This window comes from Diabrotica undecimpunctata, chromosome 6 (genome assembly GCF_040954645.1).
Source record: "Diabrotica undecimpunctata isolate CICGRU chromosome 6, icDiaUnde3, whole genome shotgun sequence".
Lineage (NCBI taxonomy): Eukaryota > Metazoa > Arthropoda > Insecta > Coleoptera > Chrysomelidae > Diabrotica > Diabrotica undecimpunctata.
Genome location: NC_092808.1, coordinates 117,834,212 through 117,850,827, shown reverse-complemented (window position 1 = coordinate 117,850,827; position 16,616 = coordinate 117,834,212). Strand labels below are relative to the sequence as shown.

At 31.5% G+C, this 16,616-nt stretch overlaps 1 protein-coding gene across 2 annotated transcripts in view; it reads left to right on the top strand.

The window, feature by feature from the left end:
* The window catches only part of shd (cytochrome P450 family 24 subfamily A member shade), a 126,837-nt gene that overhangs the window by 87,999 nt on the left and 22,222 nt on the right, over nt 1–16,616 (top strand). For both annotated transcript variants that reach the window (XM_072535230.1, XM_072535229.1), the window contains exon 2: nt 8,535–8,967. In XM_072535230.1, coding sequence (XP_072391331.1) covers nt 8,535–8,967 — 433 coding nt within the window. The remainder of the gene's footprint in view (nt 1–8,534; nt 8,968–16,616) is intronic.

Here is a 16,616-nt window from a genome sequence, read left to right as displayed (position 1 = left end):
TGCTCTTCAATTGGATTATGGATAAAATCATCAAAAGCATTAACAAAAGAAGAGGATACAAAATGGGAAACAAAGAAATAAAAAAAATGCCCGGGTGTGGCAGTCCAGTGGAACTGCCGGTAGAAGTTATACTTCTATACACTGCACAATCTTTAGAAGAAGAAGAACCTTTAACTTTAAACTGCAGTCACTAACTTTAAACACGGCTGGCAGCTACATGTAAAATGACATGTTAGTTTTTGACTATGTTAACTTCTACTCGGCTACTAGTTTATTTTGAAATGTGCGTATTTATATCAGGATTAAGTAGTTTAACCAAACTAGTTAAGCTGGTTTATCACATCGGGCTTAGGATGATTTAGTTTGGACTAGGCTATACCAATTAATCATATCGCGTATATGAAGAACTAGTTTAACCCAGGCGAAACTAGTTTGTCTTGAAGTCGGATTTGGCCGGTAATATAGACAAAAAATATGATAAAATATGTGTATAAGATCGAAGGCAACCGTATATACGTATTTCTGACTATTGGTCGTCTTCATAGTTTCCTTTGTTGCGAGCTATGCAGATATCTTTTACCTTTATTTTACTATCAACTCGCATTAACCTTTTCTTGTTGTTTGAAACGTTCTAAACGTTTGGCATTCCTTTCCTCAGGTAGCTTAGCTTCCTCCGTGGATGTGTTGGTTGCTGCTCTGGAAACCTCAGAGTCTTCTAACATTATTGCCACAAATTGATCGCATTGCTCCTGTAGTGATCCTTTCCAAAGTTAATATGCTCCTTTTCTAACTTGGCTGCACCGTACTGAAGACGACCAATAGTCAGAAATACGTATATATGGTTGCCTTCCATCTTATACACATATTTTATCATATTTTTTCCTTTGTTCCGAGCTATGCCGATATCATTTACCTTTATATATATTGTTGTGGTATTCAAAATTGAAGGGTAAAAATATTAAATGTACGATGAAATCAATATTTCAGAGATTCTAGAAAATAAAAAAATACTCCGAGCTGCCTGGAATTAACCAAAGGTAATCTTAGTCATAAATAATCTTTTGTATAAATATAACAATGAATAGAAGTTAACGATGGTTTTTCTCCATAAGCCATAAAGTGTTCCGTAAGCCGGATTTGCGCCATGAAAAGGACAATAAAAATAGTTAATAAATAAATGATTGTTCGGAATATGTAAATACCCAGTAGAAATTAAGTGTCCTTGTAGAAATAATATGAATTAGGAAAGTTTGTAGGTATTTCTGATTTTATGTGGGAGTGGTATGCAAATTTCTCATTGGCCGAGAATTTGGAAAGTGGTGATGGGTGTGTATAATGAGAGGTTGTATGGATGGATAGAGGAGATGAGAGAGTTAGTTAGTTCCAGTTTCTTAAAGTGAATGGTTGGTTTTCGAGGTGGTATCCAAGGGTAGTGAGTGATAAAGAATAAGTTGTGAGTTGGTGAAGTAATTGTGTCCGACGGTAGCTGATCTGGTACAAATTTGTAAGTAATCTTTTCCTACTTGTATTCTACGTATCGCTGTTTATTTCGGAACGAGAGATTAAGTTTGGCGAGAGGCAAAGAGGCTGGCATCATTGGAAAGGTACGTGCATTCGAAAGAGAGCATTGAAGACACTAAATTGCAATATCTTGTTTAATATTGCCAATTACATAGGAGGCTGCTGAGAACTGATAGTTCATTTTGCATAGAACAAGGAATTGGACAACTCAAGGCAGAGGAAGCGTTTCAACGGGAGAAACATTCATAATATATTCAATTTGAGAATTTTGGGTCAAATAATATTATATCATATTAGTAACGTGTGAATAAGTTGTCGATAGTCGAAGGAGATCAAATTTGTTCTGAGAGGGGACACGGAGCTGTGGAGAGAATTGGATAATTCATACAAATTTTTCTTGGTTCAATCGTTATATCAAAATTGCAATAGAAAGGACACTGAATATTATTTGATTTGTTTATGTAGAATAATAAGCTGTATTTTAGATTGTAGTTGTATTATATTATTCATGCATTATTGAAGGTTCACGTACGTAGAACGAATTTTGTTTGATAAACATTGTATGCTAATAATTTTTGGAGGTATTTTAATCAGTTTATTTTATTACATTATTTTCATATCATATTATGTTGTTTTATTCCGTTATTCTTTGGACTTATCAGCTGTAAAGTATAGATATTGAAGCACGAGTAAAACCTGAGATAACAAAATTGAAAGGTGTAATATAAATCATCAATCAAAAATTTTAATAATGTTTTATATATATTTTTTGTAAAGTTTTAAAATTTAAATTCTAGATATCACATTAATATATATATATATATATATATATATATGAGGCTATGAGAGCAAGAGTGGGCTAACCCCAAATATTGAATAATGGATTTACATGAACCAAGAATATATGCGTTTTTTTGAAATTTTATAAAATTAAAAGATGATGCCAAAAGGTAGTCATTGTTTACAAATCATTAACTAATAACAAAAAACTCGAAGATCTTGCAGTATATTTAACAAAAATATTAAAATTTCAGCTTTTTTTGTGGATTAGACCGCTTTTGCATCAGCGTGCCCTTAAAAATATTAATAGGAATGTGGATTAGACCTAGAGTACAATACAATTAAACAGTATCAATGTTGAAAATATGCTTTATTAAAAAAACAAAGTAACAAAAATACTTAATTTTCATCGTTAATGAACTCTTCTTTCTGCTGTATAGTGGATATTATTGTTCTGGTTATTGTGTAAAATCGATGATGTATTGGAGCTATAAATGAAAGTAATTCCAAAATATCTTTATTTTTGCTTCGGTTATTGGACGTCCTTAGGGATAAAGATAATCTAGCTGAAGTATTTTCCTGGGTGTCCTCTTTTTGTCATCTAGTGAGTAAAAGAGAACATCTACATTATTGCTCTATTTGTAGTAAATTGTAAATGGATTTGTTTTCTTGTATTGCAATCACTGATTCTGTAAACATTGGACTTTTTGATTTTTGTGTATCAAGTTTAGAATTTGTTATATTTCTCTCTAACTTCTTAGTAGAATAAAAATCGTTTTCTGTCATCTTTATTATCGTAAAATATGCTTTCTTTCGTGCATGTGCTATTACCTTTATCCCGTCGTCAGGTACGTAGATACCTTTAAAAAATCTTTTTTGCTTACTTATTACTCCGAAATCTTGGTCACAGATAAGGTAAGAATGTCGGCTGACTAAAAACTTATGATCAATATTTTCCACCACAATATCAGGATGTGACAAAATAAAATCGCAAAGGACAGCCATTTTAATGTTATGGTTCTGCCCTCCGCATTGATCGGAATATAGTATTGCATTTTTTGTTGTAACAACATTTTTCCTAAGCCGTAAGTCAACAACAACTGGCGTTTATAGTAAGAAATTTGAGTGCTGATAACTGATGTGGGCAACATTCGCATCAAGTCAAATGCAATCACTGTAATTTCTTCAGGAATATGTTCTGCATACTCTGCATCTTGTTTCATACCACATCTAGCACGGTCTGCTTTTCGTTGGTAAACCTCTAGTGTTACTTCAAATTCACGTTTTTCTGCTTGCACTGTTGAGAACTTTATTTTATCATTATACAAATCACATTTTTTGCACGAATCCATAATTGGTGCATGGAATCCAGTATTAAATTGGGTATTAAATATTACTGATGGACGATGGTTAGCCCACTCTTGCATTCTTTTACGTATTTATGTATTGAACAATTTTGGTCTATTCCACAACTTCGTGGGTTAGCCCATTCGTGTTTTCAAATTTTTGATATTTTCTATAATGCAAAATCACCTTACTGGCGAGATTTATGTTATAATATACGAAAATGTTGGTTAGACCGGTTTTACTTTAAAACTTTAGATCGTTAGAAGTGATTGCAATATATAACTCAATTATCAACAAAACGTTGGTTAGCCCACTCTTGCTCTCATAGCCTCATATATATATATATATATATATATATATATATATATATATATATATATATATATATATATATATATATATATATATATGTATTATTTCCTGTGAACATTTAAATTTTAAAGAAACTTTTTATTTCATGGGTTTGTCAGTCTGTTGTAAATAAAACTATGTAATTCTTGCTTAAACGTTTCGGCAAATTTTGCCATTTTCAATAAGCACTTTATTAACTTTATTTTATAAACATTACATTATATAATTAAATTTCATGTTTACACTTTTTAAAAGTTTAACATGGATTAAAATTGGTATCTGACATTGACAGATGACATCTGGCAGGTATCTTAAAATAGGAGTGGGCCAGGGTCGTATCTTATATATCTGCCATAGTGCATTTGAAAACAACTCAATTTTTAAATTATGATACATATTGGAAAGATCTTTGATGTCAGTCTTATTATTGATAGAATTTTAATTTTTTTATGTGAATCATCTCCAATATGCATCTTTTGTTGTAATTTTGTTCTTTTTCCAAAATCTGTACATTTTCAAAATCAAAATAATGGCTATTTTCTAGAGAATATTTGGCTAGGGCTGTTGTGTTTAATGTATTGGTATGTACACTATGTTTGTATGCAACCATTCTTCTAAAGTTATAAATAAGTGTCCCAAAAATAAAAAGAGTACTCCGTTAGTCAAAAAATGGTAATAAAAAAAATAAAAAACTAATGTGTTGCCCTTCAACTTCTAACAAAGTAGTCTTTAAGGTTAAGTTAGTATAGTTTATGACCTCCACGGTTGTTGATTACTATCCTACATCTGTAACGCAAACTCAGGATCAAACGGTCAATATCTTGCTACGGTATTCTGTTCCACTCCATTGGAAGGCACTCAAACAGTTGCTGTCTTATATTGAACGCAAAATTTTGTTGTAAAATGCGTTTGCCCAATATATCTTATACATGTTCAATTTTATTTAAATCTGGCGATTGTTCAGGACATGGTCAAACCTCAATTTCATTATCTTCGAGGAATGTTCGCACGACTCTGGCAGTATGCGGATGCACTTTGTGGTGCATTAATTGAAATTGGGGACCAGCTTGTTGTGCGAAAGGTACAACAATAGGTTCTAGAATATTATCGAGGTAGTCTGTTGCATTTAAAAACGGTTCCAGATAAACGATATTGCTTCCTTCAGCAAGAGTGATGTTACCCCATACCATTATACGCCTTCTTGCTGTATATAAACCTCCTGCACGGTGGCCAATCGTTCAGCACTACCAGAGTGTCTTCAAATCCTTGTTCGTCTTGTATCTGGTGTCAATCCAAATCGAGACTCATTTGTGAATAAAGCAGAGGCAAACTTACGTCTAACCCAATTTACGTATACTTGTGTCCACTGAAGTCGATGAGCGCAATTTTCTCTGGAAAACGTTGGCACTCTCACAGGTCTTCAAGCATTTAACTCTACTTCGTGCAGTCTATTTCTAATAGTTTTTCCACTTACAAACACCTGAGGGGTCTCTTGCAGCCTCATTTGTAATTGTGATGCAGTTACAGTGCGATTTCGCAAAGCCTGCAATCTTATAAAACGTTCTTCAATCTGGTTGGTTGTCCTTGTAAGGCCTGTATCACGTTCAGTAACATCACCAGATTCTTGACACCTTACCACAAACTGTTACTGAAACTTCTGTCAGCTTGAAGCATCCCCATAGCACGCTACTGCGTTTCGCGATTTAAATGATTTCTCTCCATTATTGGGAATTGCAAATCTAAATAAAAATCTACATAGACATCGATAATCAAGTACCAGTAAAGAAAAATTGCTTTTTATCTAATAGACAAATAACGCATATTATATTGAAGTTTTGTTAAATTTTATATAGCAATTCTTATCAACATTACCGTCCCAGTTGGTATAATAATCGACAAAACAACAAAAAAGATTAAAAACGTAAATTTATTTTTTGCAGCTAAAATTGATTTAAAGCTATTGATATAGGTGTCCCCTAGATTTTTTTGATGTGTGTATATATAATTAATTAAAATTAATAGAATATGATATAGACTCTGTTCCTAGAGACAAATAAGTTTTTACCTTGTAATATGATTTGTATTTGTCTTTTCCTAAGATTCTTCAATAAAGGTTTCAAGGAAGAAAAATATTTTTGAAGTGTTTGTTATAAGTAAAGAATTGTACTCTATGTTTACTCTGTTTTGTTGATAAAAAATATTTAGTCTGCAAAGTTTTGTAGAATATCATTTTATCAATGAACCACAAGACTTGAATTAAGTAACACTTTATTATCACGTATGTTTTTCGTAACTTGATGATAATACTGCCATGCCGAGTAGGCCATTTTTAATATTTGAATTGACATTGTAAAGTTATACAAGAAGTTTGCATTATATAACTACCACTTTTGTAGTATTTAGCATATTCAAAATTTTTAAATTCGCAATTTGTTTTGTAGGAGTATCATTTAATCAACGTATTAAACTATTTAACGACATTAAATAATACGATTTAAAAAACACACAATGTGGCATCACTTACATAGGAAGTTAAAGCACAGATTGAATATAGCTATTTTAACAGAAATAGAAAAGAAATTCAATGAAACGATTAACCAAATAAATCATATAATCATCGATTCAAGACACTGCTCTAACTTATTAGATGTTAGGTTTTTTAGAGGAGCAAACATAAATAGTGACCACTATTTAGTTAAAGCACGATTTAAAAAAGAATATCCAATTTAAAAAAGGAGATAAGAAAGAAGGACATAAGACATATCTGTATACTTCCGAAGAAGGTTTCAACAACATGTTATGAAGAAATACAGTGTTTAATAAATAAATTAAAACGAATCATATATTGTAGTATTTGGAGAAATAAATGTTTATATCAGTATCTAGTAATTCAATATCTAAAATTTTGGAATCGCGCAGAAAACAAGTCATAATCGAGAAGCACGCTACACTTTGCAACCCATAATAATCTAAATATCACAAATACCTTCTTAAAAAAAAATATTGATACAGGTTAAAGATATGAGATTGTACAAATGCAGCTACCACTACCTTTTAATGGCAATAATGAATTTAGTCACTAAAAAGAAGATATGTTCTGAAAGAAGAAATTAAACAAAGAAGTCCAACTGAAGTAAGCCAATATAAAAACTGTATTAGAAACCATAGTGCGTTCTTTCATCTCGATAGCTTCTCGGTGATTATTTGTTTATGGACACGGATGAGGGCTATATTTCCGGAATTTTTAAATTCAATTTAGTGACTTGTATGGAGATGATATTGGCCTAGGACTGAGACTGAATTGAAATACCGAACGCAAATCGAATGTTCATAAATACGATTTTGGATTCTTCGATTGGTTTGGCCTATATAAGACAGTAGACAGTCTGCACAAGTAATTTCAAAAACTTCGTGTTGTTGAATCGGACAAGAGAACATTTCTGGGGAGGAGTAAATTGCCTTCAGTCCATTTGGTTTGAGAATTTTATTGACTTTGTCAATGACACGCAAAATAATATAAAGAAGAAAAGCCTTCGGTTGATGAGCGTCTAACTCGTTTTATTGAGATGAAATTGGAGATAGATTCCTGCGGATGCGCGTATTGATATTATTTTCACAGTAAACTTTATGTCTTTAAAGTAATGCGGATCTACTAAGTTCATCAATCTAAGATGCAAGACATCATTTTTAAAATAATTTTAAAATAATTACTATTTTAATGGAAATCAGCCACAATGGAAGTTTAAAATAAGTTTATTAACGTTTCAATTTCTACTTCGTAAATCGTTCTCAAAATAGAAACATTAATAAATTAAACAAATTTTGTTTTTTGTTACTTGGTGAAAAATTCTTACAGTATTCTTACAGTATATAATCTATAAGTACTTTACGGTAGACGACTTTAAAATATTGCTGAGTTAATATTGCCAATATTGCCAATATTGCTGAGTTGCGTTCCTGGGACGACTTCACTTATTCTAACATTTAATGGTCTTGATATTTCACCTACATAAAACTGATCACATTCACAGCGTATTTTATAAATACAATTCTTTGTTCATTCTTGTTCATTGTGAGGTTTAGTTTTAATAGAATAGATCTCAATATGTTTATTGTTTTGAATGTTGTTGAAATGTTAAATATATTTCCTATCCTTTTAAGTTTTTCTGATAATCCTTTTATGTATGGTATTATTTTATCATATTTTTTCTATTTCAAAAATGGTTGGCTGATTGGTCTTGTTGCTTCAGGTTAATTTTTTTTAGCACTATTACTTAAGTTTTACATTCTCAACAGAATGGTTAGTAAGTAAACAAAAATTGTTCTCACCTTTCATTTTTAAAATTCCCAAGTACGATATCGTCTTTATACTATTTTTTTAAGTTGTTCTAAAAAGCCCTCCAAATCATAGCGCAATAGTTACATTTTAACAGATTTTCTTAACATTCTGGAAAAATTTTCTTTTTTTTGATTTTAATAAAAAAACAGATATAAAGTTACAAATATTGAGTTATATTTCTTATTATTTTTTTCAGATGATCGACGAAATTTTATACTCATTCAGCACCCTCAACTACATTATCGTTATAGTCATCTTCTTGATATTTGGTTCCCGGCCGCCGTGGTGGAGCCGTAAAACAATAGACTGGCTTAAAAAGGAAGTTCAAGATATTCCAGGCCCTTTATCATTACCATTACTAGGTACAAGATGGGTGTTCAGTTTCGGTGGGTACAGTTTCAACAAAATTCACGAATTTTATGCGGATATGTATACGAAATATGGACCGATAGTTAAAGAAGAAGCTTTGTTTAATATACCTGTGATAAGTGTGTTTGAAAAGGAAGATATAGAAAAAGTATTAAAAAGTTCAGGAAAATTTCCAATTCGGCCGCCAACAGAGGCTATTGCGGAGTACAGAAGGAGTAGACCTGATAGGTATGCCAGCACTGGGTTGGTTAATGAACAAGGTTTGTAAAAGTTATTGATTTTGGTATAAGTTTCTGGGATCTTAGGTTTTAAATATCGGTATTACTACTATTAGAGTAGTGAAGAAATAGATGGATATGCAATATAATAGTGTTGGAGCATAATGTATAAAACGGAAAGAGGCGACTGGTGTAGCTTTACAGAAAGATTCCAATCAAACTGAAAAGCAAATTTTAAAAAATTGCCACAAGACCAGCCCTGTTGTAAGGCACTGAATGTTGGACAGTTAAAAAAAAGAACAACAAATGTATGTGATAAAAGAATGTATACGAAGAATCTCTAAGTTGCAAGTTCCTGGAAGGAGTAGGAAACTAGTTTGTGACATGTATTAATACTAGTATGACTCAAGACTGTTCAAGTGAATCCAGTATAGCAATAGAAAATGTATAGAAATTGTAAATTACATTACATTACATTACTTATTTTTCATGACCACATTCACAATCTCGAGACGAAATTTTACCACGTTGCTAAGACGTTAGCATCTCATCTTTGTTTTTTGTTTGTTAATTGATACAGCACAGTATTCTACCAGAGATTATATTGAGATAATTAGCAACAACTGTTCTATTGAACTTCTTAATAGTATAATATATTGGGCATTATATTTAAAATAAGAAAGTTTTAGTCAACTTCCGGTATAACCGGAACAGTCATCATATACACTCTGGGCCAAAATTAACCGGGCACCTTAAAAATGGGTAATTTTTGATGTCTTATTTCTCCTAAACTTGTCCGATTTAAGTGATTTTTTTAATGTTATATTCCTTGATAATATTGTTATAATAATATGATTGCTAAACAGGTAAATTTTCATTGTATACCGGGTGTACGAATTAAACTGTGTTTTTTTCTTAAAGTTTGCTTCACCCTGTGGAATAGTCTAGCATATATAAAATATTGAAATTAAAACCTAACTATAGCCTCATGTTTTTTGAACATTTTGTTTTTTGATTCATTCGCTTATTTTGAATAACACAAAAGTTAGGTAGTTTAACAACTAGCCATGTTTTTCACAAATACAGACGATTTAACTCACCAGCAAAATTAACCCCACCACCTTTATTATTGTTTTTTTTTACATTACCTGTGACAGTTTGTTTCCTAAATTTGTGTCATCGAAGGATTTTTAACATATAGTCGTTGTACGACATTGTTGCAAATATGTTTCCGTGTTAATAACAATTCTTGAACAATTTGTAATTAACAATTAAAATTGTAATTTTATATCATTGTCAGCGAATATTGTTTAAGTTGAAATTTTAGTGCTTATTTATTGTTTGTGATTTTAAAAATGCCAGTCATTCCAACTGATGCTGCTAGGACAGTGGCTTTAGTTGATGCTGGTTACAGTCAACGTCATATCGCTGGTATACTCGATGTATCCAGAACTACGGTACAAGATGCCATCAGACGATTTCGGGAGACAGGATCGTACAACCGCAGGCCAGGTCAAGGCCGAAAACGATGCACTTCAGTTCGAGATGACCGTTTCATTGTCACTAAAGTATTGAGAAATCGCTTTTGCACCGCTTCTGAAGTTCGTAGGTCTCTTCTTGAGGTGAGAAACGTTAGTGTGAGTAGAAAAATGATTAGAAGAAGATTGTCAGAAATAACCTTGAGGGCTTTTCGTCTAGCTCGCACACCACAACTGCTCCCACAACACCGTAGGACTAGACTTCATTTTGCGCGAGAATATGCTAACTGGACTATGGGGGAATGGAAGAATATACTGTTCTCAGATAAGAGCAGAATAGCCCTAAAAGGTCCAGATGGACGCCAACGTGTCTATAGGCGTCAAAATGAAAGGTTTGCTGCATGCACTATAACCGAAACAGTGGCTTACCGAGTAGGGTCAATAATGATTTGGGGAGGTATTTCTTAAGAAGCGCATACTGATCTTGTTGTGTTCGGTAGTGGCAGTGTGAATGTTCAAGTATACGTGCAAGAAGTTCTCCAAGATGTCATGCCTTTTGCACCATTTATTGGTGATAACTTCAGTCTAATGCATGACAATGCACGTTGCCATACAGCAAGATCTACCCGTAAGTATCTTAATGAGGTCGGGATTCAAGTTCTACCATGGCCAGCACACAGTCCCGATCGTTATCCAATTGAGCATATCTGGGACAACCTCAAAAGACGGGAAAGAGCAAGAGTACAAGCACCTACATCATTTGAAGAGCTGAAAACAGCTGCGGTAGAGGAGTGGCACAATATCCCCCAATCTGATATCCAGGATATCATGAATGGATTGCCAAACCGGCTCAAAGAAGTCCTAAGGGCTAGAGGCGGCAACACGCATTATTGATACCCAATTTTTTTTTTTTCAATTAGACTTTGATTTTCAAAATATTGTTAATTTGAATTTTCTTCGAAGATTTTATTCATTGGATTTTTACTGTAACAAATAACTTTTTTTAAAAAGATTATTTTTTCCCTTCCGCGGAGATAAAAATTGATATAAAACATGTCTAGTTAGCCTAGTCTAGTGTAGCCTTTTCTTTATTTATTTTCATATTTCCTGTCTGTACACAATACATATATGCAACGTTATCTTCGAAGCCTTCATAGTTTGCACCAAGAGTGTTGTTACCGTACACAATAATGTACAACCTGGTTACAAACTATGCACGTATGTGCGCCTGAGCTCTCTTTTTGGCAAATACAACAAACCACATCTGAAAAAGTAATCTTAATTGTTAAAGAATTTTCTTCCTCTCTTAGTCACGACGGTCCAGGGGCTTTGTCAGTATGGTGATCTTTAGTTTTTCCTCCAACTGAAGTATCTATTTATATCAAAGGCTAGGATGACAAGTCACACTGTTTGTCCAGTAAGGTAACTACGCCACATATGAAACAAATCTGAACTACCAATGACATTTCAATCATATTTTATTCTTGAAACAATACGGTTGATTTATTGCTAATTTATTCTACAAATTGATGATTCAAATATTCTTAATCAGAAATTTTACTACTTCGCAATAATTAATTTTTTCGCAAAATTGCTAAAAATATAGGTTACTGTAATTGTAAGGTCAGATCAATGACGTATAATATATATTTATTATACCTCATTGGGTAAGATACACATATTTACTTACTATAAAAATAAAATGACTTTTAACAAACGTCAACGTTTTACCAAAATAAAATAAAAGTAAGGCTAAATAAAATTAAATAAAATTAAATAAAATTAAATCAAATTAAATAAAGTTAAATAAAATTTAATAAAAATAAATAAAATTAAATAAAGTTAAACAAAATTAAATAAAATTAAATAAAATTAAATAAAATTAAATAAAATTAAATAAAACTAAATAAAATTAAATAAAATTAAATAAAATTAAATAAAATTAAATAAAATTAAATAAAATTAAATAAAATTAAATAAAATTAAATAAAATTAAATAAAGTTAAAGAGTATTAAGTAAAATTAAATAACAATTAAAAACTAAATCAAATGAAGGGTAAGAGGAAAAAATAAGCGATGTCCATTTTATAAGAATTTCAGGTAATCCACTTATTATGTTGATAATATCCGGTCCCAAACACGTGCTAAATTGTACGGGAATAACACCAATGGTGTCCAAATAACAAAGCATTAGGAAATACTCATACTGGTTAAAAACAAACATTGTCCACGCGGTACTGGTAAACAACCGACATAGTTCAACTAGTTGCCTAGCAACGACGGTTAACCGGGCGTGACAATCTTCCATGTTTGGTTCTTTTCGCGGCAGTTTATGTCGAGATGAGTTCGAGTGAAGAGTATTTGTGTGCCGATCTGTTAAAACTGTGTTTTGAAAACACTACTGCTCAAGAGAGGCAAAACATACTTAACGCATTCAATCAACTAGGATCAATAGATGCTCAAAACATTTATTTAGCTGGCTTGATTGCTGTATTGTCAGTTGTAAGACTATAGATAAACATAGATTTACTATAAAACAAATTTGATTTATTGCCTTTAAGAAGGCCTCAGGCCGAGTGCAAAATAAACAACTAATCGAATCATAACATGCGACATAGCAAATGAAAGGGGAGGATATAACGAATATATTCAGATAGAAAACACAAACAAAAAGGGCCCTACACAGCATCTAGGTTAATAATAACCGTATAGTGACATACGAGATATCATATGACACTACGGATAAAAATAGATTTACTTTAACACAAATTTTGATTTATTCACTTAGAGAAGGCCTCTGGCTGAGTACAAAATGAACAACTAATCGAATCATAACATGCGACATAACAAATAAAAGAGGACGATATAACGAATTAATTAAGATAGAAAATAGAAACACGGTGTCTACCAAAATGGCATTAGACAGTATATTCATTATTAATAAATGTATAGCGATATAATATGAGATTCATAGGGCACTATGGATAAAAATAGATTTACTATAAGACAAATTTTGATTTATTGACTTAAAGAAGGCCTCTAGCTGAGAACATAATAAACAACTGATTGAATACTAACATGTTACATTGCAAATGAAAGGGGAGGAAACAACGAACATACTAAGATAGAAAAATCATTCTGTTTTTAGTTGTTATCATCCGTGGAGAAACGATGGCTACTATTAGACCGAAGTCTGTTTGTTACTAAGTAGCAAACACGACACTAGCTATAGCTTTATGTAGTTTACTGTTTTCGTTTGTACCAACAAATACTTTCTATATTTTTAGTTTTGACAAATTTTTTTACTTTTTGCAAGACTTATTTATCATTAGCTGGCTCTGGGAGAACCGATTAACGTAATCATATTTGATTTTGTTTCCATTTCCACTTTGAACTTTGGTCACAATACAGACCTTTAAGAACGTAATATGTATACATATAACCACTATCTAATTTATTTGATTTAAATAGTTTGGATTTTTTTTTGTTTTTATAATTTATAGAAACTGATTTTTTTAAATATCTAGCTAAACTGTAACTAAAGTTGACAATTGCGCTGCGCAGTTTTTTAGTGTTACCTTTAATCACAAAACAATGAAAATAATGTTATCTGTATTTGTTTATAAAGAGTTTATATTTTCATTAAATTATCATATCACACTCTCTGATCTGTTGAAACAGCTGCACTTTTATGATAATTTTTTACTGTATGTAAAGTTGTTATGACGAAAAAAAAATTATTGCAAATAATGCGTAATATGTAGACAATAATGGATCGAGACATTTTGCACTACACTCTAATTTATTTCAGCTACACTTCAGATATATGAAAACAAAATAAAACTTTACAGCATCTAAAACGTTAAATAAAGATAATACAATATATTATTATAAATACAACATATTATAAATAAGATAAAAAACCGCAAGACTGATTGAAGTCTATTTTTATACCAAAGTCAAAAAAATGTTGTTAAAATGTATTTATCAGTTTCAAACGTCATATATTAAAAAGTGTCTTTAATGTATCACCACAAGCATAATAAGAACTTTTAAAGCAAATTATTGTTTTCAAACATTGATAAATTTAAAAACAGGTATTTATGTGTTTATCCACAAAGTTGTGATTATGTCCAATTCAAAGTCTGCGTTATTCGGTATAAAAATTCGCGTAATCATTTATACAAAAATAATTCCTACAAAAACAACTAAAGTTGTTTTTATAAAGAAAAAAATATGCTTCTGTTACTTTCATTTGGGTTAGGGGACCTTGGTGTTTTTGCTAATATTAAAGCATTTGTTGCTAAGAAGGCGATTATAAGACTCAAAAATAAATTCTTCTTCTTCTTCAAGTTCCGCTCTTATCGGAGATTGGAAATCATTCTGGCAATTATAATTTTGTGATGCGCCTGAATAGTTCAATTGAACTGCATCCAAACATGATACTATAACAAACAAGGTATGCTCACTTGCCGTTCTAATTTTAATCGACTTTGCGCATGACGTAATAGCGAGACAAAGATAGGGGACTTGTGTGGATCTTATTTTAACGATCCATCATACGGCAACGTTGTTCCATTACTGTAATGAACAACTTCGAAACTTAAACAATTAACGGTAAGTATACCTCGATGCCATATCTTGCACTAAGAAGTCATAACTAGTTACTTTCTGTGAAAACGTGGTTTGAAAATTAATTAGTAATTTGTAAAATTAATTAAAGAAATATATGAATTTTCGATTTGATTGTGTGTATTACAAACAAAATAGATATTGCTACAAAACATAAATTAAATATAAAAGACTGGTAAAATGTAAATAATTTGAAATATTAGCAGGTCATACTTCAGACTTTATGAATATCATTTAGACATTTATTTTACAATCTTCGTGATTTTTCTCTTGTGGATATTATAATTATCTTTAATATTTTTATTTAGAATTAGTATTTTAAAATAAATTCTACATATAAAAAAAAGTAATTTTACATCTTAGCAACATTTACATATTTTGCAGATTTTATTAGGTTTTTTAAATAATTTTTAGTGATTTTTAATTTGTTGCCATTATAACTACTAAAAATATGTTCCAGTTCACTACATTTAGTTACAAACTCCAGTGTTGGTTTGAGTAAACCACCCTCAGAAACGTGGTTTACCCAAGTAAGTGATTTATCGTTAGCGTCCGGAATATATCCAAGTATTTGTTTTTTTTTTGTAACTTAAATGCAATGAAACCGGCTAAATTTTCCAATCCATCCCATTCCAGGTCTTTTATATTCGAATTAGTAAAATCTTGATGACTGTCAATTAAATCTTCAGGGTTAATTTCTGTATCACCATTAGGAATGTTTAGCGAGAAAAAGATCTCTTCAGTGACAATTTCATAATTAATCTTATTATTAGTCGTAATATTCCACTATAGTTTTTTTTTAAACAATAGTCAGCTTCTGTAAAATGTTTTGATCATATTCTCGCGGTTTCTACATTAAATTTGTCTCGCTGAAAACACTTGAAGACTTATAATTTACGCATTTGTTTGTCTCTAGGAAGCACAAAAAAACGACACTTCGAAAAAGATTTACGTTTTTTATTATAATTGTTTAAACAACCCACCACTGCGCAATACATTATGGCAACCAAATAATTTTCACCACAAAATTTATATAACAATATAATATACATAGTCTTTACTACATCAATGAATAAATAAAAATCTCATTCACTACGTTTTGAAGCACACAGGATAGCAACAGATAGAGCATTTAACTTGGCATCATTAAATTGTCTCGGGTTTACGTCACAGGTGTGCGAGAGAGATGCAAGAACATGCGCGTTGACTTATCTTGTTAGTTATAGTATCATGGCATCCAAACCATTCACGGAGATTGCGTAGCCACGAGAATTTACGTCTTCCTACGCTTCTTCTGTCTTTAATTTTACCCTGCATTATATTCCTTAGCAGTTCGTATTTTCACCTCTCATGATGTGCCCCAAGTATTCCAATTTCCTGATTTTTATGGAATTTAAAACTTCGCATTGTTTTCCTAGTTGTTCGAGAACTTGTTCGTTTGTTCTGCGATCCATCCATGATATTTTCAAAATACGTCGGTAACACCACATTTCGAATGCTTCTAGGTTTTTAATGTTGGATTTTTTAAGTGTTCAAGCTTCAACCCCATACAAAAGGGTAGAGAAAATATAACATCGAAGC